Below are 26,876 nucleotides of genomic sequence, written 5' to 3' on the forward strand. Positions count from 1 at the left end.
ACATTTGCGCCAATAGTGAAGAGTTTCAGAAGCTACTGGTGCACTAGCCAATGAAGAGTAGGAACCACTGGAAAGGACGTATCAGGCAGCCAACGGCCGGCGCCACTGGTCGCGTGGCTTCCGTTCCGAGAGGGCGGGGCGGGGCTTCAAACGGAAGGTGGCTGTGGTCCGAGCCGAAGCAGGTTTGAAACTGGGGGTCGGGCCCGGCAGTCGTTGTCCGTCGCCGCGGCCCCGCTTCCGGGCTAGGCCGTCTCTGCCCGCCCCCGCCCCGCCTCCTTTCGGACCCCTCAGTCTCCGGCCCGGCTCCCGGTCTGACTCGCGCCCGGCCCGCAGCAGCTCGCTGTCGTCCCGGCCCGCACTGCGGCCCCGCCGCCGCCACCATGTCCCTGCACGGCAAACGGAAGGAGATCTACAAGTATGAAGCGCCTTGGACCGTCTACGCCATGAACTGGAGCGTGCGGCCCGACAAGCGCTTTCGCCTGGCGCTGGGCAGCTTCGTGGAGGAGTACAACAACAAGGTGGGCCGGGCAGGGGCTCGGAACCCAGCTGGCGGGGAGCGGGCCCCTGGAGTACTCTTTCCGGGCCGGAGCCCCGACCTCAGGACCCTCCTGCGGACTTGCCTTAGCGCCCCGGAGCGGTTCCTCTGTGTCTGGCCCTGTGCAGAAGCTTTCACGCTCGTTGTCTCATTTAATCCTGGCAGCATTCCTGTGTAGTCAGGAGCGTAATTACCCCCATTTTACTCATGGGGAAACTGAGGCACCGTGTTGTGAGTTGCTCGAGTCAGAAGCTAGCTGATTCGTGGGGGAAACGGCACTCAAACTCGACTTTACACCCAAAAGCTACGCCATTTATCACTCCAGTCTTCCCCCTTCCCGCCGCATTGCTTCAGTTGGGGGCGGACGGGGGAAGAGAGAGAGATGGCTGTGAAGAAAACTACTGGCGCATCAGTTGGTGGTCTCACACTCTTGGCTACGCTAAGTTTCTTTTAGGGCTGTTTACTGTGCAGGCTTCCCCGCCTCCTACTCCCACCCCCAGGTACTATTCAGGGACCACCCCCACCACGCCACCCCGCCCGCCTCTTCTGCCAGGAGTGGGTCACTGCTATTGCTGCCTGATATCTGTCCTCTTCAAAATGATCTCTTTTTGGAAATTTTGGCCCGTGACCGTGATCCTGTCACTGTTTTCTGAAAGGAGAAGGGTGACCTTTTCCTTATCTTTTCTTGGCTTTCGTGCCCATACAGAAGTGTAACCTTGAGTAGTAGTAAGTCTTCCAGGACATCAACAATTTGAAATTTGAGGCTCTTTCATAGAAGCACAGGCAGCAGGTGGAAGCTTTTTAAGCTGACATTGCAGCATAGATTTATTTTTGAAAGTTGTTGAATACATCAGTGGGCAGAGTTTTCTTCCCTTTATCCCTTAATCTCTTCCTTATTGTATTAAACACTGTGATGGGGATCAGAGCAACAGAAAGCCTTGGCTAGTGGTGTTTAAAGTCTTATATTTATACTCTTGCTGGACACCATGAACACCATGACTTAAGAAGAATGAAACTGTGTGGACGGTGATAGGCATGGTTCAGGGAAAAGAGCCCAGTCGAGTTTGGTTCTGTCTGGTCCACTGACTAGCTGTGGGGTGTTGCACAGGTTAATCTTATTCTTTCTGACCCACAGTTTGTTGGAGGCAAAGAGTTCTTTTTTACACATAAACAAAAAGCATTTGTACATTGTAAGTTTGCTTACAGTTTCCCAGGAGCATTTCTCTAGAGTCCAGGGCTCAGCTTTCCTAGAATCCCCTTTGAGAAATGGATGAAAGCGCTGGACTCTCATTGCTCAGACGTAACATGCACAGTTTACACACAAATCCCAGGGACTACACACTCATAGTGAAGTCTACCCATTGTCCACAGAAAGCAGAGAGTCCTGAGCAAAACGTAGTTTTATTTTCTGTAATGGCTGGCCCTTCCTTATGGCCCATAGTGGATAGCAGAATGGAACGGAATTCGAGATCCTGATGTGGAAACTGTGGTAGTAAAATTGAGACCCTTATTATTTAAGAATATATGTTTAAAAGAAAAAAAAGTAAAATCTGTCAAAAGGCTTGAGTTTTTTAATGCAAATTGATGTCCCCTTTTTTCTTGCAATATCTTCCAGAGTCCGTTTGGGTAAACAGTAGTAGCCCCATTTCTGAGAGGAGGAGCTGAGCCACAGTTAGGCTGCTGGTAGAATCAGTGAAGTAACGGGTCAGACGTTAGTTGCGGAAACTCTGCCCCAAAGTGTGTCCTTTCATTTAGCAACTTACTGGAACTCGTCTGTGCCAGGCTACGCAGGCAGTGTGGGTCTTAGTAGTAAAATGCAAACTAATAATCCTAATAATCACAGGATAGGCAGTTACTTCTGTCTTAACTCCCTTGCATGTTACTGGCAATGCAGTATCTTAAAACTGTTGTGCCCCAGCCTATCTAGGTCCGGGTTCTTAACTTTGTGTGTGTGTGCGCGCCATGGACACCTATGACAATCTGAAGCTGATAGACTTCCTTTCATAATTATGTTTTCAAAGACACAAAATACATAGGATTAGGAAGGAAATCAATTATATCAAACTACAGTTATCAAAAACTTTTTTTTTTTTTTAGTGTTTATTTTTGGGAGAGAGAAAGCACCCATGTGTGGGGAAGGGCAAAGAGAGGGAGGAGAGAGAATAGAATCCCAAGCGATTGCATACTGCCACTGCAGAGCCCCACACACAGCTTGAACTCATGAACCGTGAGATCACGACCCGAGCTGAAACCAAGAGTCGGACACCTAACCAAGTAAGCCACCCAGGCGCCCCTCAAAAACACTTTTTAAAAAGTGGAGCTATAGTAATATGTAGTTGTAAATTAATTTGTTAAATTACACCATCCAGCGTAATTATTATAATTTTAAAGTAGTAATGAGGGTAAATAACATTTCAGAATGTTTAATTAAAGTGATGTGATATGATAAAAATCTGATTTCTGTCAGTAACAAAGTCAGATATTGATGTGGCTGTGCATAGCCACCTCCCTTCGTAATGGAAGGAAATGCTAAATTTCAGCCAGAGGTTAGTGAAAATATGAATGTGAGTGATTCAAGCTCGTGGACTTCAAGTTAAGAAACCCTGCTATAGAGGATCTGTGCCTAGGGGCTGATGAGCAGTAAATACCCCTTGAACACAGTGACTCTTAGGCTCAGTTTTAGAGAAAACTTTTATCACAGAGGTGCCACACTTGACAATTTAGAGGAATTTATAAGTTATTGGTTGGAATTTTCAGATCTTTGTTTCCTGCTTGCTGTCAATACTGATTGCCAGCAGAGGGCAAAACAAATGGACACAGCAAATTAGCATTGGTGAAAAAGCCCAGAAACGGCCCTCTTTTTTTTTTTTACTGTGGAGACATTGACATAAGAATACACATTATTATAATTTCTAAAATTTTTGAATTAATGCAATCACGTTTTCCTATAGTAAAATTATTTGTATTTCAACAGAATTAAATTTATTAGCATTTCAAGAACAACTTGACTTTCAGGTGTTCCATCATCTGAATAAATTTGAGAATTGTTTTAGAGTAAACAATTGAGTTGATCCTATCAACTGTACCTGGAATAAGAAGTCCCATCATCAGTAGTTGTGTTTCATGTTCCCTCCTTGTGGTCTCTGCTGGAGGATACAGCAGCATTGGTGTTGGAGTGGTGGTTCTCTAAATTTTAGTGTGTGTGTGAGAATCCCCTGAGCGACTTGGCACATTCCAGGGTTCCATCCCTGAAGTTAACAGACACTTACGTGATTAAGAAACAGGTGGTCCAGATGGCTCTCTAAGAACATTACCCTGGGATTACCTAGGCATCTGCTGACCAGAAGTAGAAATCCTATCTTTTTGCATCTACATTCGCCTAAACATTGATTCTGCTCTTCCATCCCATGCAAAAAGCTCTGTTACTGAATAGCCCCTGGGACGCCTGGGTGGCTCAGTCTTTATGCACCAGATAGCCCCTTTGAGGTACTCTGTGGCTAGGTTATCAGTCCTGCCTCTTCCTAGTTTTGTGTGGTTTGAGCAAATTAACCTCTGTGCCTCAGTTTCCTCATCTATAAAATAAAGGTAATAAAATTAAATGAGTTAATATATGTAATGGGTTTAGGAACTCTGCCTGAGACAGACATAGTTAAGCAATGTAGAAATGTTTGCTGTTGGGGGTGGCTCAAGTGGTTGAATGTCTGACTCTTGATTTTGGCTCAGGTTATGATCTTCCAGTTCGTGGGTTTGAGCCCCAGGCAGGCTCTACGCTGGCAGAGCAGAGCCTGCTTGGGATTCTCCCTCTCTCCCCATCTTTCTCTCCTTCTCTCTCTGCCCCTCCCCTGCTCATGTGCAGAAGTGCGCATGTGCTCTCTCAAAAAGTAAATAAACATTAAAAAAGAGAAATGTTGGCTATTATTAGGTATTACTGTATCTGTAATTGAAATATAATCAAGAAGGGGTGCCTGGGTGCTCAGTTGGTTAAGCATCTGACTTTGTTCAGGTCATGATCTCGTGGTTTGTGAGTTCAAGCCCTGCATTGAGCTCTGTGCTGACAACTCAGAGCCTGGAACCTGCTTCAGATTCTGTGTCTCCCTCTCTTCTGCCCCTCTCCTGTGCTCACTCTCTCTCTCTCTCTCTCTCAAAGAGAAATAAACATTAAAAAAATTTTTTTAATAAAAGAAAGAGAATCAAGGAGAATTATATGGGTGTTAGGTAAATGTGATGTATTTTCCAGAGGAAAGGTACCTCAAAATGTCATTATGTTCATTCCTCTGCCTTTTAAAGACCCAGAGGAAAAAATTTTCTTGATTCCTTTCAACTAAATCCATTTTTGTGGTCTAGAAGCTTCTTGTAGTCAGACTCCAAGTATTGTAATGGTCTAGTTTAAGCCCATTTTCTCTTGTTCTACCTGGGTTAGACATGGTAGTTGATAAAAGAACTCATGTATTTCTCCTGAGTTTTGAACATATCTGTGGTCTGTAGACAGGTGGTATTTCCCCTGTATTATGGGGAAAGATGGGTAGCAGTTCCTGGGTTTCTGTTTCACTTAGTTGCATGTTTTAGGGTTGGTTTTGAATAGAGTTGGCAGAGTGATACGGATTTATTTTGCCCTAATATTTAATTAGCTGACCATCGTGCTTTAAGATTTAGCATCTAGAAAGCATTTTTGAGGTTCTGAGGAGAGAAACTGTAGGTATACATGATGCTTTTTGAAGAATACTGATAGTGAATCTGGGTAAGACTACCTTGTACTTGAAATACACATGGGATGAATGCTTGCCTTTTCATCCTGTGTTGATGCCTCTGAGACTTTAAGTAGTTGCTTTATCTGTTTGGCACATAATGATTTTAACTCTGGCATATAAATGTTCATTTCTTAGTATTCATTGCGGCCCTTCAGGAATATCTTCATTTAATTCAACAAATATGTGGGGCGCCTGGGTGGCTCAGTCGGTTGAGCGTCCGACTTCAGCTCAGGTCACGATCTCCCAGTTTGTGAGTTCGAGCCCCGCATCGGGCTCTGTGTTGACAGCTCGGAGCCTGGAGCCTGCTTCAGGTTCTGCGTCTCCTCCTGTCTCTGGCCCCTCCCATGCTCATGCTCTGTCTCTCAATAATAAATAAACGTTAAAAATTTAAAAAAATAATAATTCAACAAATATGTATTGAACACACAAGCAGTGTGTTTTGGGCACAATGATGATACTTAGTAACCTTCTGTAGACTTTGTTAGCAGATGTGAGATTGGCAACAAAAAAGAGAAAGTGTTTTAGTACACGGAAGTATTTTGGATAGATACTTAGAATTTTGCAGTGCTCCATCAGTCCCTGGCAAGACTGTCAACAGGGAAATTTACACTATAAAACTCTTCTGGTTTTAACTTCCTCCTTTCTTTTTTCTAGACAGTGAGAGGACTAATTCCTCCATGGGACGACGGGATAAAAGTGCTGCTGCTATATTGCTTTTTGCCCTAACCTGGTTCACACAGGCCTACTGGAGATGCTGTGATTTGAACAAGGAATGAATCTGTGTTCTATAGGTAGTATGGCTTGCCTGAGGCCAGGATGCCAGAGCTGACTGGTTAGCCTCTGAGACAGGAGCCAAAGGGGCACTATGCCAGAATTCATCTTAAAGTTTAACAAGGCAGGACTTCTCTGCAAACATTGACCAATAATAATCAGTCAGGAACAGGCTTGAAGGGAGGACAGATGGAAAAGAACAAGAAAAATGGGCATATTCTCTCAGAATTTTGCTTAGCTGATTTTGGTTATATTAATCACAGAAAATGTTCCATTCACTGGAGTGGTATATTGATTTGCATAACTTGGGGTCTTTAAAAAAATTACATACATACACACACCTTCACCCTCATGTTCTGGTACTAGCATTGTGTATAATAAAGTGGAATGCACAATTTCCTCCCTCAAGGAGCATATAATAACAAGACAAACATGACATCTTTTTAAAAATTTTTAAATGTAAGATACATGTAATGTGAATAGTAATTTATGTTGCTATTCATGAAAGCATTTGAAAGTGAAGATGTGGTCATGTCTTCAAGGGGTAAATATTTTATGTTGCATATATGCTTCTTAGGAGACATCTGACATAGTAATGTCCACAGTTTTAAAATAAGTAAAAATGATCTTTATAGCCCTTCCTTTATAGAGGCATTTTTTTTTTCATGCTTGGGGTAAAGTATTGTGAAGCAATAGTTGCAGAAGGACGGGGTGGGAGATAAAAGTTTAATAGGACAGGAAGACTCTGGAGAAAAAGGCACAAGGGTAACCTAAATGTGAACAACAAGATGTTTATGTGTTTTTTTTATTAAAGTTTTTTATTTATTTAAGTAATCTCTACAACCTATGTGGGACCCGAACTCACGATCCTGAGATCAAGAGTCTCATGGTCTTCCTACTGAGTCAGCCAGGTGCCCTGACAATAAGATGTTTAAAGTCGGATAATTTTTCCTTATGCCCCCAACAGTAAATGCAGAAGGACAGCAGTATAATGAAGATCCCATGGGTATAGGAAGATGCTGAGAAAGGATATCTTTGGTTGCAGATTTCAAACTCATACAGTTCTCCAGAATAGGATTTTGACAGGCAAGATCAACATTGCTTTATTTGGAACAGTGAGAAGAAGGTGCACAGGCTGGCAGCAGGCACTTCTCCAGACCCCATTTGACCCCTTGGGTAAGAGGGGAGCTAAGCCACACAAGGAGACACATAGACATGCTGTCTTCTTTAGAAGCATTAGATAAGGCAGGTTGGAAGAGATACCGAATTGTGAGCAGCTGGACCATTTCTCATCCCTGTTGGCTGGGGAGATGCTACAGTTTCATGTGTTTCTGCTAACTTGGAACATGGCCCTGGCTTCTCTCAGGTTCCCATAGGAACCTCCTTCAGATCTTATAGGAAGAACTTGTCTCAGTCAAAAGACATCAGCACAAGATCTACAAAGATAGATACTATAAGACAAAAGGAAAATATGGGAAACAAGTGGCAGGTAAAATAGCCTCACTACAAAGATGTTTTTTTACCTCAGATGAAAATTAATGGCCATTCCTGCCACCATGAATTCAGAGAACTTAGGAAAGGCAGGAACTCCAAGCAGAGATACAGGAGATCAGGTAAAATAAGGCATGCTGACAGGAGGAAATGGAACATCAGCAGGTAGAGCCCAGGAAAATAGTGAAGAGAAAATAAAAGTTATCACAGAATTAAAAGCCACATTGGAAAGAGAATAAAAATGAATATAAACTGCTGAAAAATTAGTGAAGGATAGGGAAGACAGATTACAAAAATGAAATGGAAATAAACAATTAGAAAGAATGTAGTAGATACAGAAAATAAAGAAGATCTGACTTAGGTATAATTGGTGTCCCCAAAGAAAAAGATCACAAAGAAATGAAACACAAAAACTCAGGGTACCTGGGTGGCTCAGTCGGTTAAGCGTCCGACTTCGGCCCAGGTCATGATCTCATAGTTTGTGGGTTTGAGCGCCATGTCGGTCTCTGTGCTGACAGTTCAGAGCCTAGAGCCTGCCTTGGATTCTGTGTCTCCCTCTCTGTGCTCCTCCCTCATTCATTCTCTGCCTCTCTCTCTCAAAAATAAATAAAAGTTAAAAAAAAAAAAAACTCAAGTATGTAATTAAAGACTTTATGGAAAAAAATGTTTGAAGTAATGAGCTTAAACCTTATCTCAAGGGGCACCTGGGTGGCTTAGTTGGTTAAATGTCTGACTTGATTTTGGCTCAGGTCAGGATCTTGTGAGCCCCATGTCAGGCTCCAAACTGAGTGTGGAGCCTGTTTAAGATGCTTTCTGTTTCTCTGCCCGTCTCCCATATGCGCATGTGTGTGCATGCACACTCTCAAAAACCTTAAAAAAAAAAATCAAGAAAAATGGACACAAAACAATTGGCACTGAAAACTTTCCTAGGAAAGTTTCTTAATTTTAAGGGTGAAGAAAGAATCTTTTGGGCATTCAGGCAAAACAGTTGAGTCCTCTTGAAGAAAAAGAGAAATTAAATAAGGCTTACCATATTTGAGAATAGAAGGTAATGGAGTAATATCTACAAATCTGCAATTATTATAGATTGTGCCACTATAAATAAATACCTGAGAATATGCTTAATAATATATGACTTATACTGTAAAAACAATGCACTTTTTAAAAAGATAACTCAAGGGGCGTCTGGGTGGCTCAGTCGGTTAAGCGTCCGACTTCAGCTCAGGTCATGATCTCGCGGTCCATGAGTTCGAGCCCCGCGTTGGGCTCTGTGCTGACAGCTCAGAGCCTGGAGCCTGTTTCAGATTCTGTGTCTCCCTCTCTCTCTGACCCTCCCCCGTTCATGCTCTGTCTCTCCCTGTCTCAAAAATAAACAAACGTTAAAAAAGAATTTTTTTAAAGATAACTCAATTTACAAAAATTGACCACATATTAAAAAACTTTTTTTAAGTTAAGGGAAGTCAACTGATTAAAGATACTACATATAAGGGGCACCTGGGTGGCTCAGTCAGTCAGTTCAGCGACCAACATTGTTGGCTCAGGTCATGATCTTGCATTTTGTGAGTTTGTGCCTCGCATCGGGCTCTGTGCTGACAGCTGAGAACCTGAAGCCTGCTTTGGATTTTGTGTCTCCTGCTCTCTCTGCCTCTCCCCTGCTTGCACTCTCTCTCAAAAATAAACATTAAAAAAAAATTAAAAATACTGCATCTCAAAACTTAAGGGAAGATGAAGAAACTTAAGCCCAGATATTATAAATGACTTGCCCAAAGTGACATAGATGGTAAAAACAAGGCCAGAATTGGAATACTGTTTGTCACCAGAGTCTTAAATATATACAAATGTCAAAAAAAAAAAAAAGAGGAAAAAGAATGTGTTGAAAAATGGAAACAGTTGCTCTGCCAGATTAGAATAAATATACTGGAATTGGTATAGTTATAACCAGAGAGATTGGTGGAACCCCGTGTTCCAAAGCGGATCTAAGTATATATAGAAATGTAGTATGTGGTAAGATAGAACCTTAACTCACTAGGAAAAACATCAATAAGTTGTATGGCATAATTGGCTGTTCATCTGGCAGAAATATTTAGAGCCCTCTAATTCACGTTGTATATGACAATCAATTCTAGATCAAATGCTTAAATGTTAGGAAAAGTCGCACAAGCAATAATAGAAGAAAACTGACTAGGAAATATATACTGAGGCAGTGGGGGTAAGCAGAGAAGAAGGCAGTCTTAAATCATTAAACTCAGAGTCAAGTAAGGAAAAGATTGACAGATTGTGGCACATACAAATAAAGCATTTCTATGTGAAAAGATATGTGGTGGACAAAGTCAGAAGGTACATGATAGCCCAGGGGAAATATTTTCAGAACACGACAGGTTAATTTACTTGGTGTGATAGAAACACAGACAAAGTATAAATAGCCAGTTGATAGGGGAGGGAATGCAAGCGCTCAATAAATAGGAAGAAATGCTCAACCTCACAGTTAAGGCAAATGAGAATTGACTTTGTAATTTTTTTCCTTTCAAATTTATAAAAATTAACTGCCTTTAGTGTTGTTGATGGTATGAGGAAATGAACACTTTTACATATGAAGATAGGAGTGTGAATTGCTACAGCCTATTTGCAAAGTAAATCAGCATCCTTTAAAATTAAAAATGTGCATACCTTGGGGCGCCCACCTGGTTTAGTTGGTAGAGCTAGAGCAGGCGACTCTTGATCTTAGGGTCACAAGTTCAGGCCCCACGTTGGGCATGGAGACTACTTAAAAATAAATAAGTAAAATAAAGCAAGTATTACTGCATTAAAAAAAATAAAAAGTAGTAAAATGTGCATACCCTCTAATATAGCAGTCTCATTCTTGGGATTCGCCTCCAGAAATAAAGATAGCAAGCAGTACATAAGCACGTATTACAAGTCATGTAAGAAGTAGTAGTGGCAAAAAAAGGGAGACCATGTACATCATTAGGGGAGTTGTTAACCCACATAGTATGGTACATTTATTCTGTGAAATACTGTGTATTGATTAAAGAATGAGTTGAATCTACATATTGACCTGAGGGGTGTCCATTATTTTGTTAAATTAATGAAAAAATTTATAGCATTGGATATAGTATTTCATTCTTCTAAAAGTTGAAGGAAAACCCTGCACTTAGTGTGTATATATGTTTGAGCATAGAGAAGCAACATACACTAAATAATTGTGATATAATGGGGATGGGATAGGGGGAAGTTATTCACTTCTTTTGTATACCTATACTTTGATTTTATGTAATGGTCATACATTTTGTAATTCTTACAATCTATAGAAGTTATTAAAGAGTGAAATAAACCCAATTGCAAGATCATTCAGTTAGAACTTGTAAGTCTGAGCAAGAAAATGGTAGAAGATATAATGGTAAGGGTTTAGGGTAGAATGTTGGTGTCTAAATTCTATCAGTCACCCCCTTTCCCCTCGGGAGCTTCTTATCAAGGAAGTTATATCCCAATAATAAGAGCCAAAGGAGAAATCTAGCCTCAACCTAGTAATGGCTGAACAAGCACCTCCAATGTGGTGCTATTGCCTGGTAAACTAAGTTGGAGAAATGCAGATTGGCCTTAAAACCCAAGTGAGACTTTCTGCTTTTCCATGTCTAATTTATGGGCAGACCCAACCTGACCTCACCTACTCAGCTGAAGGTGGAGAGAAGCTGGAGAAAGGATGGCCAGACCCATAGTGGGTAGGCTTATTTGTCTCTCCATGTGGGAGCAGAAGGGGCAAGAGAGAGCTGTCGTGCCTGCCTTAACAGAGCGGTCAGGCCCCTGGTTCAGGCTCAGGCTTTGGCCAGCTTAGCAATTGGAACTAGTTAAGGGTGGGGATGGAGAAAAAGAACTCACCCTCAGTATTTCTTCCTGTGGGGGACAGGGACAGGAACTCCTTTTCCTATGGGCATAGGTGGACATATGGAGTAGGAGGAGGGGGGTGTAAAGATGGAGAGTGCTATTAACAGTTTTTAAGACTATGCCAAAAACCTAGATGAAGTACAGTGTTTTTTTCAAATGTTTTAATTTCTTTTTGAGAGAGAGAGAGCATGCACGCCAGGGAGGGGCAGAGAGAGAGGGAGACCAAGGACCCTGAGTGTGCTCTGCACTGACAGCAGCAAGCCCATGTGGGGCTTGAACTCACAGACCTGTGAGATCATGACCTGAGCCACCCAGGCGCCTCTGAAGCATAGTTTTAAGGGCAAACAAAGTGCAAAACTTCAGTGGAAAATCTGAATAATTCCTAAGGATTTTTTGAAGAATTGAAAATGTAGTCAAAGATCTATCCCCCAAAAGACACCACCCTCAGAGTTTTATGGGCAAACTTACCAAAGGAAATATATAACAAAGGCACAGGAACCGTCCATAAGAGTTCCTATAAATCAAAAAGAAAAAAGACACAGTTCCATAAAATATACTGGGCAGATGTTTTAAGTTGGTGTTTTTCTAGGTAAAGAGCTTGGGTTGTAGGATGGTACTACCTATATTTTCAAGGCAGCTTCATGATTGTGGACAGGATACTTACCATCTCTTTTACTCAAGCAACTAGGAAAGTGGGAAGAAGAATAGTACCTACCTCATGAAGATGTTGAAAGGATTAAATGAGGTAGTGCATGTAAAGCATTAAGCATGGTTCTTATACTTGATCCATTGTAAGCACATAGATAATTAACAGTGGTTACTGTTAATCAGAAGTATAAATAGTAAACATGCTCAGCCTCAGGAGTAAAATGGCGAAATACCATTTTTATCCATCGGATTAGAAAAAATGTAAAAGATTATTTTCAGTGTTTTAAAAGTTGTGGAGAAATTGGCACTCTCATATACTGTTCATGAAAGTGTAAATGGAAGCAGACTTTTCGAAAGCTGTTGGATCAAGTCTCTTAACTGTGTTTTTAAGCTTAACACACATTATCTCATAGTTTCTGTGGTGTTAACATTTAAAATGTGATGCAACAATTACACTGCTAGCAATCTATCCAATAAAGCATTTGCACATGTGTACAAAGTATTGTTTATAATAGCCAAACAATGGGATATAACCACAATGACTGTGTATGGTTAATTATGGCGTGCCTAACACAGCCTGCTGTAGAAGAATGAGCTAGAGCTGTTATGCTGACATGAGAAGACCTTCCAAGATAAGTTAAGAGCAGGTTGTAGAATACATTTTCTGGTCCAAGCCTGTTTATGTTTCTTCAAACACCCCACAGACACTTATGAATACAAATGCGCAGAGAACCATTTGGAAAGATACCTACCAAACTGGTTTGAGAATAAGTCGAATTGTGGATGGAGCTAACAGGGGACTTTACCACTTCCCTCTGTATTATGTGAATATTCACAGAGGACTTCCATTCTCTTTCATCACCACATTGTAAACATATGAGCATCTGAACAAAAATGACTCATGAGTAACAGTGAGAGCCAGGTGTTACTCCTGTCAATACTTGGTTGGGGACTCGGAGCAGAAGAGCTAAAGTCAGGTTAAGGATAAAACACAGGTCTGTGCAACACTTGCAGTCTTTGGGGAGATCAGGAAAGCTTAAATCCCAGCCATTACCTACTTCTTCCCTGGGTTAGGAGGTGCTGTTGTGCAGAGGTGGTCAAAGCTTGCCGAATTAGTCCCCCAGGGAGTTTGTTAAGAATATAGATTCCCAGGCCCTTACTTGACACTTGTTGAATCAGAATCTTGGGCTAGAGTTGGGGGCTCGAGGGATGTGTAAAGCACTCCAGGTAAATCTGGATTTGGCCAGATTTGGAGACCATTGCTGTCTGCAGTACAAGCAGAAGTAGGACAGGCCCTGTTTTTAAGGCCTTTACTAAGTGAAATAGCAGAAGACAGTAATGTAAGTGCTTTCATGAGGCAGTGTGGAATAAGTCACCAAATGGATGGTCTAGATCAACACTGAAAGATCACCATACCGGGGAGACCCAGATGGCTTATGAAGGAGGTGGGACGCAGTAGTATTATTAAAAGCTCACACACCAAGTATGGCACTAGCCTAAGTAATTTACTTACAAAGGTTGTTTATATACAGAGTGTTACAAAGAACTCTATGAGGTGGGTGCTGTGAATGTCTTCACTTTACAGATTGGAAAACCAGTTTAACAAAGTTAAGTAACATGGTTAAGGAACATAGTTCCTACAGCTAGCAAGCGGTAGGTAAGGGGCCCTGGATGCCTGATGCCACTGTGCTATATTAGAATTGGGTGGGATTTGAGTTGATGGAAAGGAGGTAGGAGGGTTTTACAAGCATAGAGGACGGTGTAAGGAAAGGAACCTGGAAAAGATGAGAAGCAGTAACTAGGTAAATAGGAGAGCAAGTGTGATAGGCTAGGGCCAGGTGGTAGAAAGCCTTAAATGTCTGGTTAAGAGGATCCTATGTGGCAAATGCTCACAGGATCTGATATTTCGAAGCTGGCGAGAAATGTCTGATGACTTGAAAGGTAGCTTCTAGAAGGGAGTGTAATGTTTTCTCCATTTTGCCGCACGGTAAATATCTGTATGGTTAGAGAAATTGTGTCTCTTGTGCTTGCTGCCATATCCCCAGCACTTAGATAGCTCCTGGCACCAAGTAGCCATTCTTTACAATTTGTTGAATAAATACATGAATGAAACATTTGGCTCAGAATCTGTAGGAGAGACTTATTATTTATTCTGCCCAGTGAACCCCCAAATTTAACTTTTCATCTGTTTTCGCCTCCCTCCCCCACCAAGGCTGATGCCAGTTTTCCCCATTCCATCTAGGATCTTCCTTCTTTATTATTCTCTGCAAAGGTCAGAATTTTAAATTCTCAAGGAACTGTTCATTTGGTCAAAATCCCTCTTGTGGCCATCTCTGGTTGCCCCTTGCCCTTCTCACTACCTGCCACCATAGGGCCCCTAACCTTTCTCAGTTTTCCTGTGGAACTCTGGGCTGAGCCCCCTGCCTGGCAGACAACCTTCCCCGGCATAACCAGGCCTCATACTCTTACCTCCAAGGCCTTATAGTCTGCTGCCTTCTTAGACACCTTCACAGGGGAAAGCCCATCTAGGTCCTCGGTTTCCTTTCAGGGCTCTGCGGCCTGCCCCAGGCACACCTTCCCGGCCCCATCTGCACTGCTCTCTCAGATGGTTCCTCAGACAGGTTTCCTTGCTGCCACCAGCTAGATCATTTAGTTTGCCACCTTAGTACGCTCATCTGCCTGGGTGCCTTTCCTTCCTGGCCTCCTCAGAACCCTCCCACGAAGACTGCTCAGATCCTATCTCTACTTTCCTCACTTGCCCCCTTTGAATTATTGCTCTTTCCTCTAAACTGTTACCAATTAACTGTCACAAACAAGCAGCTTATCATGTGTTACCTGTGACATCACTTTTATTGCTATCTTAAGGCAGTGTTACTGTGTTTTAGGGCACTGGGTTTTTTCTCTCCTTTTACATCTTTCATACATCATCTATATATGTATGAGCATTATATGATTTTTGAAAGCCTGTAGATGTTCCATAAAAATGAATAGGTTTACTCATCTAGGTTTTTAAAAGTCAGACATGAGTAGCAAGATCTATAAATAGATTCCTTAGGAATCTACAAAAAAAGCTACTAAAACTCATAACTAATTTAGCAAAGTTACAGAATTCAAAATCAATGTGCAAAAGTCAGTTGTATTTCTGTACAGTAGCAAAAAAAATGGAAATGGAATTTTTAAAACAATTTCATTTATAATAGGATAAAAACACTAAGGAATAAAGTTAATGAAAAAAAATACAAGACCAGTACACTGAAAACTTCAAAACACTTCTGGGAGAAATGAAAGAAAGCCTGAATAAGTGGAGAAATATGCTGTTTCATGGGCCAGATAACTCACTATTGTTAAGAGACCAGGTTTTCCAAATTGATACAGCATATCAAATAGATACAGCGTAATCCCCAGCTGAATCTCAGCAGGCTTTTTGTAGAGTTTGACAAGCTGGTTCTAAAATTTACACAGAAGAGCAAATACATGGAATAGCAAAACAATTCTGAAAAAGAATAACAGAGTTGGAAAACTCATACCATCTAATTTCAAGACTTCACTGGAAAGCTACTACAGTCAAGACGATGTGGTACTGGTAAATGGATAGGCCTATAGATCAATAGGACAGAATAGAGACTCCACAAATAGACGCGCAAGTACACAGTCAGTGGATTTTCAACAAAGAGACCAAAGTAACTCAAAAGGAGAAAAGGTAGTTTTCATCACATGATGTTGGGACAATCAGGCATTTATATGTAAAAGAAAGTGAACCTTGATTCGGACTTGGCACCCTAAAAAGCAGTTAACTTGAAATGGGTTACAGGCCTAAATGTAAAGCCTAAAACTATAAGACTGTTAGAAGAAAGCAGAAAAAACCTGTGACCTGAGGTGGGGCAAGGATTTCCTAGCAAGGACACAAAACCATGAGTAAGAAAAGAAATGATAAACTGACATCATCAAAATTTAAAATTTCTGTTCTCTAAAGAACACTGAAAGAAAATGACAGGACAGCCACAGACTATGAGAAGATGCTTGTGGAAACATGAGCGAGGGCTTGCATCCAGAATATGCAAAGAACTCTCAAAACTCAGTACAGAAGAAAACAACCAGTGAATAATGAAGTGGACCTACTCTGTATGATCCAGTAATGGTGGACACATGTCATTATACCTTTGTCAAAATCTATGGATTGTACAACACAAAGGGTGAACTGTGGACTTCGGGTGGTGGTGATGTGTTGGTGTAAGTTTATCCGTTGAAGAAATGGACCACTTTGGTGCAGGTACTTTGATAGTGGAGGTTGTGTACATGTGTGGGGGCAGGTGGTATATGGGAACGCTGTTGTTTCTGCCCAATTTTTCTGAGTCTAAAAAATCAAGTCTTTTTTATTTTATTTTATTTTTTTAAGTCATTTAAAAAAAAAAATATCTGAGCAGGCTTCAACAAAATAAACAGGGATAGCAAATAAGCAAATGAAAAGATACTGTCATTAGTTACTAGGGTTCAATGCAAATTGAAATACTGCTGCACACCTATCAATGATTTTTTTTTTAAGCTGGTAATACCAAGTGCTGACAGGGATGTGGAGTGTTTAGAACTCTCCTATATTGCTAGTGGGAATGCAGAACGACACAGCCACTCTAGAAAACAGGTTAGTTTTGTTTTTAATAGCAATGATTGATTTTTTTAATGTTTTTATTTCTTTTTTGAAAGAGAACATGCGAGCAAGTGGGGGAGGGGCAGAGAGAGATGGGGACAGAGGATCTGAAGCAGGCTCTGTTGACAGCAGAGAGCTGGATTCAGGGCTTGAACTCATGAGCTGTGAGATCATGACCTGAGCCGAAGTTGGATGCTTAACTGACTGAGCCACCCAGGCAGTTTGTTTTTTAATAAAGTTAAAACTACATTTACAACACAACCCAGCAAATCTACTCTTAGTTGTCTACTCAGGAAAAATGAAAGCTTGTCTAAGAAAAACTTATACATAAATATTCATAGCACTATTTATAATGGTCCCAAACTAGAAATAACCTGAAAGTTCATCATCTGGTAAATGGATAAATAGAGTGCTTCCACATGATGCAATGTTTTGAGCAATAAAAGAGAAGACACTACTGATAACACACAGCAACATGGATGAATCTCAGGGGCATCATGCCAAAAGTAGCTAGTCACGAGACTCAGTACTGTATGATTCCATTTGTGCGGTATTACAGAAAGGGCAAAACTAGAGATCAGTGGTTGCCTGGGTCTTAAGAGTAAGGGATTAACTGCAGAGGAGCCCGAGAAAACTTTTTGGGGAGATAGAAATGTTCTATATCTTAATTGCTGTGAGGGGTTATCCAACTGTATACCTTTGCAAATGTATACATTCAAAATCATTGAACTGTACACTTAAAGTGAATTTTATTGTATGCAACTGAACCTAAATAAAATTCTTTTTTAAACAAGAAAGGGGCAGAAAGACACTGGTGTCTAAGACTGTAGTCAGGCAACATTAGAAGGAATTCTGTTTTTCTGCTGTGTGGTTGGTGTTTATCCACTTATTATGGATCTTTACCAAAAATTCCCCATTCCATCTTCCAGTTGGTGGGAGTTCATAAACAAACAGTTGGTGGTGGAAAGAATGAGTGGCATTTCTCATGGAGCAAGATTGAGTTTGACAGCAAAGAATGGAGATTAATACTGGTCCATATCCACTCTAAGAAAAAGTAGCCCAGAAATCAGGGAACTTGACCATCAATGATGACCTTTTTTTTTTTTTTTTTTTTTTTTAAGATTTATTTATTTTTGAGACAGAGCGACAGATTTCCTAAGCATGCTCTGTGCTGACAGCAGCAAGCCCAATGTGGGGCTTGAACTCACAAACTGTGAGATCATGACCTGAGCCAAAGTCAGATGTTCAACAATCTGAGCCACCTAGGTACCCCTGCAACCATTTTATGCCAGTTACAGCCGTTCGGGTTCTTGAATGCTTGTTTGACACATGTTTGTGCATAAGCACATTACTAGCCAGGGTGTTGGGAGATGGGGGGAAGGATTTGATGTGTTTGATACTGCACCAGAAAAACAAATGTTAACGTGGCTCAATTTGGTTGTTTTACAGGTTCAGCTTGTTGGCTTAGATGAAGAGAGTTCAGAGTTTATTTGTCGAAACACTTTCGACCATCCTTACCCCACCACAAAGCTCATGTGGATCCCAGACACAAAAGGTGTCTATCCAGACCTACTGGCAACAAGTGGCGACTATCTCCGTGTGTGGAGGGTAAGCAGGTGCTCAGTTAGCAGCCCGACCAATGGGCTTTCTCCATGTCAGCTGTTACTAAGCCCCATGGAGTCACAGAGAACAGACTGGGGTTGGAGGCAGCGAGTGTCATTGTAGCCCGGCAGAAACCAAAGGTAGTGGATCTGGAATGACCTTGTTTGGCTCAGCAGATTTCTTAATAAATCTAGCCAAGATTCTTTGAAGTCCTGCTGCAGTCAGGCTCCAGTCAGCCCTGGAAACTTGAGGCTCAGTTAACCTGAGGAAATGAAGGTAAACTTCTGGGGGTGGGGTGGGATGGGCGGGGCTATCTGAGCCTTCTTATTCTGTCTATAGCCAAGATATTTTTGAGTAAATTAGAAACAAAGGTGGGCCATTGATGCTAGTAAAGTATATGGTTGGATTGTGGAGCCTCACCTCTCTCAGCCAAGCTGGTCATCAGCGGCATCTCTTCTAGCCTGGAGGTATAGTGCCAGCCAGGCAGGGTACAGAGATTCTGGGTTGGACAAGGTGAGAAGACCTGTCCTCTAGGAAAATCGGGGGTTGAAAATTTGGAGAACAAAGCTGGGCAGAGGAAAAAGCTTGGAAAGAATTAGTGTTCAGGGAGTTCCTCTGGAATTTATTACTCTGTATGTTCTTCCCCTGTGTCTTCTGTTTAGTAAGGTATTGTCTAAACAGAGCTTTTAAAGGTTTTCTGTGAAGATAAGACTAGCTGATTTTTAAAAATTATTGTTCCTTCAGGTTGGTGAAACAGAAACCCGGCTGGAATGTTTGCTAAACAATAACAAGAACTCCGATTTCTGTGCTCCTCTGACCTCCTTTGACTGGAATGAGGTGGATCCTTATCTGTTAGGTAAGGGAACAAGGGAGTGCATATTCCAGTTTGAAGAAGCAAAGATACATTTCCTCAGATATAACACTAAGCCTGAGGTACATGCATGTATCCTAGATGGGGCCAAAACGGAAAGAGGCAAAATATGGAACGGGTCATGAATTCTTCATGTGGAGCGAGCTTCCCATGTGTGTATATCTAGTCAGCAGAGTCTAAGGTCCTGGGATAAGGATTAAATACTTGATTCTTGTTGGCTCTGCTGGCACCCTTCTCATGCTAGCAAGTATCCATGGCATGTCCTCTCCTGGGCTAAACAGAGGAGTAGGTGCAAGGAGGGAGGCCTCACTCTTGTCAGCCGTTGACTTGCACTGGCTGTTTCTAGGTACCTCCAGCATTGATACGACTTGTACCATCTGGGGGCTGGAGACAGGGCAGGTGTTGGGCCGAGTGAATCTTGTGTCTGGTCATGTGAAGACCCAGCTGATCGCGCATGACAAGGAGGTAATGATCCCATTCCTCTTCTGCTTTCCTCACCCGCTCTCTTGTGAGCTGCCTTCAGTTCAAGGTCAGACCGTTCTCTTACTATTCTGCATAGTATGTGAAAATCATAATAGAATGCCAATGTCTTCCTGTTGAAATTAAAAACAGTAATGTTTCAAAAATAGCAGTGAGCGACCCTTGTAAACTAATGTTTGTGTGGGGTTTTTTTGACTGATATAAACAACTTAATCTGCCATGTGTAGTTTTCTGTGCCAGAGATTGCTGTTCTGTAATGATGAACTCTCTTAGAGACAAACTTGGACCTGATGTGATTCAGAAATAACACTTATTTTGAAATATATTAATTTTTGGAAGGAAGTGGGGGGAAGCCAGGTAGAGGGAAAATTTCTTGGCAGACAAACCTAAATCATTTTTTCTCTCAACTTGGCTTATGAAATTCTAGTATGTTCCTTAATAATTTTAATACGGTTTGGAATGGAACATGGCTTATTTTCATGGTGATGTTTCTCCTAATGTTTATTGGGAAAGCTGGGGGGAGCTTTTGTGATTGTGCTTGGATCAAAGCATTTTTCTGAGGAGTGCTTTTGGAAATGGGTCATAAATCTTTTCCTCCCAGAGCTGCTGCATGCTCCTTATACTCTGATTTCCTGTGGGTAGTGTTTCCTTTTCTTTTCTCCCTTACCCTGCGCAGCAAGGAGTATTAGTACAGATTTAAAAAAAAAAAAAAAAAAAAAAAAGCCTTGACCTCAGGTCAGACACTTGAGGTTGTCCTCAGAATGGGAAGATGGTGACCAGGTTATCACTCTTAGCAAGGGCTTGGTCTTTGGCTTTCTGCACCCCTAAGGGTAAGATCTGTTACAAGACCGCCGGACTTGGTTGCTGCTAAGCTAAAGGGCAAAGGAACAATTTTTCCTACAGAGAGGACCAGTAAGGAACTTCTGGAAGCCCTCTTGGCATCAAGTGGAACAGTTTGCTGTATTTTAGTTACGTGATGACTTAGCCTGCTCTTCTCTGTCAGGATCCAACCCAGACAACTAGAACTATTCTACATATTTAAACTCGGGCTTTAACCTAGGGCATTGCCCGTAGAGACCCTGGTGAAGCTGGAAAGCCACACTGGCAGCAGTGAGGTAACGGGGAGAATGGGAGCAGTGGGGAGCTGCTACTGTCTGTCGACTAGAGGGGCTGGGAACCAGGGGCTGTGTCTCCCTGGCAGAAGCTAAAACCATGGAGAGGATACAGCCACTGCCAGAGACACTTGAGGAACAGAGAGAGGGAATGAGAACACCTTAGCTTCTCCCTACCAGGAGCAAGGACCAGGAATGGGTCTTAACAGCAAACCGACCCTGGGACAGCACCCTGGCTCTCAGAGAAGCAGTGACACCTCCTAGGCTTTTGCTTTTCTCACTCTACCTCTCTCTGTCAAAGTGGAGACTTGTGAGGAGGTTCTAGTTGCTGCCTGCCGCAGAGTGTGGAGGAGGGTAGCGGGGACTTTCACCTTCCCTTGTTTTATGATGAAATTCCCGGTGGAACACGGCTGAAAGAGCAGTCACTCAGAGCTGGGAGAGCTTTACACATTCGGCCACATTGCCTGCAGCGATGCAGCTGTGGTGTCCCTGTCCCCAGGAGTTACCTGGAGCCAGCCCGTGGGGTACGCATCCTGTAAACAGCCCTTGCCCTAATGTAGCTGGACAGTGCTAGACGGAGCCTAGACCTGCCAGGCCTCATTGTGATGACCGGCCCGGTTTGCATTTGAACCACTCCTAATTCCTACTGTAGAAAGAGAAGCTCAATTTCTTCGTCGTCAGCCAGAGAAAAAGGAGTTTATGAGGTTGAATAGAAATAGATGCTCCTTTGGCACTGTCCCTTAGGCAGAACCTCAAGAAGGCTGGAGTGACAGTAGTGGAGATGCCACTTATGTCTCCCAGAAGTCAACTGTTACTATCCTTGACCCCAGAAGGTCCTTGGCATTTGTTTTTCAGTTTTTTCCTCTCTCTGCTCTGGCTCTGGCTTTGTCTGTCTCTTCTCATCCCTTTCTTTCTCTGAAGCTCTCTGTTGCTCTCTGCCTCTGATACTTCATAGATATTAGAGGTGTGCAGTGTTTGCAGCAAGTAATAAATGCAGAAAATAATTATTCAAAACCTAAATTGATTCACTTCTCAACACAGACCAACTAGGAGAAGAAGCCGAGCATGTCCTAGGATAAGTGAGTGACACTAAACCTCTTTGTGAATATAGGAACACCTGAGTCTCCCATGATTCAAAACTGCTATTACTTGTTTCTTGAAAATGAGTCTCAGGTCCAGGTTTCACAGCAGAACCAGCCTGGCTGCTATTAAGTGGCCACAGGAGGGCTGCTTCCACCTCTCAAATTGATGGCCTTAATGTGGTGGTCATGGATCTGTCTCTGATCACGCACAGACAAAAGCCAAAACCAAAGCCCAGGAAATAAATGTTTCAATTTTATAGTGTGGCAGAAGACAGCTACTGGCTTGCAGCATACAGAATACTTGCTCAGACTTGTGCCCTGCTGCTCAGCAGGGTATGTGGTCTTTGCTTTATCACCAGGGTGGGAGGAAAAAGACTTGGAAGGGCAGGAATGCAGGAAGAAGCCAGCCAATTTGTGTAGCAGAATGATCTTCATTCTTTGGAACGTCACTGATGTTAGAGCTCTCAGCTGCCAGTATTCACAGATATTGTTTGGCTTTACTTACCTCCTCCTGTGTCTTGAGGTGGGGGGGTTAGGTGAGCTAGGGATAGCCGTGTTCCCTGCTACCGGAAAAGAAGGTGACGGATCTGAATCTGACTGAAACTTCTTATTCACCAACAGGTCTATGATATTGCATTTAGTCGGGCTGGGGGTGGCAGGGACATGTTTGCCTCTGTGGGCGCTGATGGCTCCGTGAGGATGTTTGACCTCCGCCATCTAGAACACAGCACCATCATTTATGAAGACCCACAGCATCACCCACTACTTCGGCTCTGCTGGAACAAGCAGGACCCGAATTACCTGGCCACCATGGCCATGGATGGAATGGAGGTGAGTGCCCTGCTTCAGGCTGACATAGGCCTGGCCACCTAACGGTGGGACTGCTTAGTGTATCTAGAAGAGTGGCTCTCAGCTCGTGGCAGTTTTCTCTCCAGTGGATTTTTGGAAATGTCTGGAGACATTGTGGGTTGTCCCAACTTGGGGGCAGGGGACGGTGCTACCAGTATCTAGTAGGCAGATGCCAGGGCTACTGCTAAACATCCTGCAATGCACACAAGAGCCCCCAGTAACGAATTATCTTACCCCAAATGTCAAGAGTGGTAAGATTGAGAAAGCCTGATCTAGAACAAGGACCGCATGTTAAGAACTTTTACTGTTTGGAGCACTGGAGTTGGAGCCAAGAAAAGCAGTGTCTAAAAAGTAAACCAAATCATATGTGCTTATGGTGCTGAGTAGAGAAACAGGCGGTTATCCCCTTCTCGAGTCTGGACAGATTCTTCCAGCTTTAGCAAACACACATGGCAATGGCAACTCTCTGTGGCCTGTTGCTTGATAAAAGCAGTGAAGTGTGGGTGGAGATGATACAGTCATGAACTTTTGGTGAAGCCAGTACCTCAGACTTCTTACATTTCACTTTCTGCTTTGGGGGTTGTGGGAAGAGGGCTCTCATTCTGTCAGCTGAACATGCACAGAATTCTTAGCACATGTATCTAATAGGACTTGGTGGATTATCCAAATTCATGTTACCTCTCCTGCTTCTCACCTTTAGTTCAAAGGCCCTATGTTGTTTGAGATACAGACTATAAACTACCTGGGTCTTTTTCTTCCTTTCTCAACCCTATCGCTGCTTTTGGGACCAAGACCCTCTTGTCTCTAATGGTCTTTAATCCACAAATGGACAAGTTATGCTTTCGAATTTTTTTTTTTCTTGTGTAGTGTCTTATTTTCCTGTTACACCCTGAAGTTCCGGGGCCTTTTACTTGTTATTTCTGCAGGTAGTGATTCTGGATGTCCGAGTTCCCTGCACACCTGTTGCCAGGTTAAACAACCACCGAGCGTGTGTCAATGGCATTGCTTGGGCCCCGCATTCATCCTGCCACATCTGCACTGCAGGTAATCATGGTGGCAGGGGGTGGGGAGGAGCAATGGGGAGGGAGAGGTCAGGAGATCTTCTTCTTGTCTCCGTAGAAGTGTAATCCTTAACTATTTTCTAAGGATGGTTTGAGAACTTTAACAAAGGAACTCAATTTGGAGCTTCCCCCCACTTGTGAAATGGAAGCATTCCAGATTTCCAGATGACCTTGTATCTCCGTGATAGTGGAGCTTCTTCTGTATACCGTTCACATCATGTATCAGTTGTAGGCTGTGCCTCACACTGATACTCCCTGGGGACACAGAACGAACTTACAGTGGGCTCTGGGTGTGTTGAAGGCACTGCATGGCCTGATCAGTAGTGTGTGACTTGTAGTCCCCATCTCACCATTTGCCAGACCAAAAACTGTACCCCTTAAAATATGCTGGTAGTCAGTGTGCTTTTATTCTGGAAATAATATGAGTCTGTTATTAAAAATTAAAACAATACCGAGGTATATAAAATAGGAAGGTGAAAGTTATCTTTTCTCCTTCCTGCCCTATTTCCGCCTCAGTCCCATTCTCTGTAGAGGTGACCTCTAACAACAGCGTGTCTCTTTCAGACCTTTTTATGTGGGTGCATGCATACACACATCCCCTAGTATGAATATCTGTCCCTTTATTTTATAAAGACAGGATTCCGCTCGCCCCGTCGTGTTCTGCTCCTTATCTTTTTCATTTTCAGTGCCTCAGGTTTCCTTCTAACATACTTTTCCCTCTCCTCGCTAATCAGTAGCATCCTCATTTTCTTGTTCATTATGGAGCCAAAGGAGCAATGTCGTTTGGTGGTTTTCTGCTATTTTAGTATTAATTTGGAAGGCATGAAACTTTTCCTGTTTTTGGCCCTCTGCTCATGCCTGTATGTCATTGAGGAGCAGTTGGGGGCCTATGGCCTGTGCACCTCGGGTTGCGGTCTGATTCCTTCATTGTTGCCTTCTTTTTCCCCCAGGGGTGTGGATAGGGAAGGGTGAGACAAGGAGAAAAGAAAGATGTTGTCCATTGTTTGTGGAGAACAGTACCAGTGCCCCCCAGTAGAAACCCATCTTCTGCTCCTGGCAGCTGCCTTTGTCTGGCTCGCTGCTATGTATGTTGCACCTGTTTTGAGTCCCTTCAGGTGAAGGAGCTGTGGCTGAAGAATGCGCTTGGTTGAGAGCAGCACCGAGAAAAAGGAACTTAGTCCTTTAGAGGTCCTGAATGTTGCAAATAAACCCCCAGGGTTCCTGACAGAGGTTGTCCCTGGGAAGGGCCCAGGTTGTACGGCCTTGGTAGAAGGCTAGTGTTGCCCACATGAACCTGGCCTGTTAGGGCTTAGTTTATTCAGATCTACTGTGTATCAGAGACAGGTTTTCACATCAGGCTGGGCTGATGGGATCAGGGGACACCATGGTATTGAAGGTCATTGCCTCTTTATTTTTCGTCTCTGAAATTAAGAACTTATTATTTTGATTATAAAAGTAAATAACCACATTACAGATCACTTATCAAATAGAAAAAAGTAAACCTAATTCATTACTTTGCCATCCTCATAATACCGCTGTTCTCATTTTTATATATTTTCTTCCAGTCATTTTTCATGTGCTTATTTATTTTTGTTAAGGTTATTACCTTCTTTCTGGTATTTCCCAGGGCACTTTTCTAGGGAAAATTGTTTTTAATAACATGAGTCCACTCAGCACTTTATCTCATCTGATAACAACACCTCATCGAACTATAGAAGTCCATAAAATGGGGTAAAATCCCATTAAGTGGAATCATTAGAGAGGTATCTTTAATCGCTGAAATACTTTAAGTGGCTGAAAATGACGTGTTTGGGGATCATTTTTTATCCCACCATCCTTTCTTGATGTTGCCCCAGGTGAGAGGTGCCCATTTAAGTCCCATTCTACCATCTCAGCTCTGCTGCAGCGAATGGGGCCCTGGGACACATCAGAGGCCTTGCTCCGAGTCCTGGCTTTGCCATTCCCTGGCTGCATAGCTCCATGGTTTGGGGCGAGTTCCTTAACATTTCTGAATCTCAGTTTCTTCATCTATAAAAAGGGGGCTTAAAATAAAACCTCCCCTGCTGGGGTCTTGGTGAGCAAATGCTTTGTGAACTGTGATACCTCCACCTACCCCAGATGCTGGGATCATTATCCTCCTGACTTGTGACCTTGCTTGCTGGCTTTCTCTGTCACTAGCGGATGATCACCAGGCTCTCATCTGGGACATCCAGCAAATGCCCCGGGCCATCGAGGACCCTATCCTGGCCTACACAGCCGAAGGAGAGATCAACAACGTGCAGTGGGCATCGACTCAGCCTGACTGGATTGCCATCTGCTACAACAACTGCCTGGAGATACTCAGAGTGTAGCACTGGCGGCGCCTTGCCCACGTGGCAGGGGCTTGTGTGTTTCCTGCCTCTGCCCCGTCCCCAAAGTAAGAAGCAACGTGTTTCTGGTGGCCAGTATGTCTTTCATTGCTTTGCACCACTGTTACCAGAAGCTGCTCTAGGAGTTCCTGGCCAGTCATCCCATCGCTGTCTGTGCCAGACTCAGTGCTGTCGGCGCCTCCTCAGCCCAGGGCTGAGTTTTAAGATGTTCTCTCCTTTCCTCTTCTCCTTTGGTTCCTCCATTAAACTTTTCTCTATATTTGTTTGTCAGCTGTTGTGTTAATGAGCATTACAGGCACTGGCTGTGTTTGTATTCATCTGTCCCAGATGTCTCTTCTCTGTCTGCTGCCTAAGGCAGCAATCCGTGTCCATGTCATGTTAGCACTTAAGTGGGAACAATACCAATTTGGAGTTTTTTCCTCTTACTATCAATGTCTTTAACAAATTTCAACTTTGTATATTTTTTACCTATCAGGCTAATTTTTTTATGAAAAGAATTTTATTCTTCCTGGTTTCTGCCTTTGTTTCCTAGTCCACCCTCTTAGCACTTCCTCTCTCCCCTCAGTGCCTGGATCTGGCACTGGGCCCTTGACCCCATGAGCAGTTTGCCTTCTTGAATCACTGAGTGTAGCATACCTGACCAGGAGTCCCAAACCGCCCCGGTGCTCTGAAGTCGGCCAGCTCTCTCACCTTTCCTCAGCCTGCCTCTTCGCAAGGGCATTCTGGGCTC

General features: G+C 42.9%; 1 protein-coding gene across 2 annotated transcripts in view; it reads left to right on the forward strand.

Moving 5' to 3' along the window:
- Positions 1-145: 145 nt before the first annotated feature.
- The window catches only part of DCAF7 (DDB1 and CUL4 associated factor 7), a 30,669-nt gene continuing 3,938 nt past the window's right edge, over positions 146-26,876 (forward strand). The window contains exons 1-7 of one of the 2 annotated variants that reach the window (XR_007146732.1): positions 146-518; positions 18,170-18,328; positions 19,067-19,178; positions 19,540-19,658; positions 22,489-22,698; positions 23,643-23,760; positions 25,956-26,193. Coding sequence is in view for 1 of the 2 variants with exons in the window: in XM_047832101.1 (XP_047688057.1) it covers positions 381-518; positions 18,170-18,328; positions 19,067-19,178; positions 19,540-19,658; positions 22,489-22,698; positions 23,643-23,760; positions 25,956-26,128 (1,029 nt within the window). In the remaining variant the exon portion in view is untranslated. Of the gene's footprint in view, positions 519-18,169; positions 18,329-19,066; positions 19,179-19,539; positions 19,659-22,488; positions 22,699-23,642; positions 23,761-25,955; positions 26,406-26,876 lie in introns of those variants that run through there. The other variant, XM_047832101.1, reaches the window with a different exon arrangement.

Source organism: Prionailurus viverrinus, chromosome E1, assembly GCF_022837055.1.
Source record: "Prionailurus viverrinus isolate Anna chromosome E1, UM_Priviv_1.0, whole genome shotgun sequence".
NCBI lineage: Eukaryota > Metazoa > Chordata > Mammalia > Carnivora > Felidae > Prionailurus > Prionailurus viverrinus.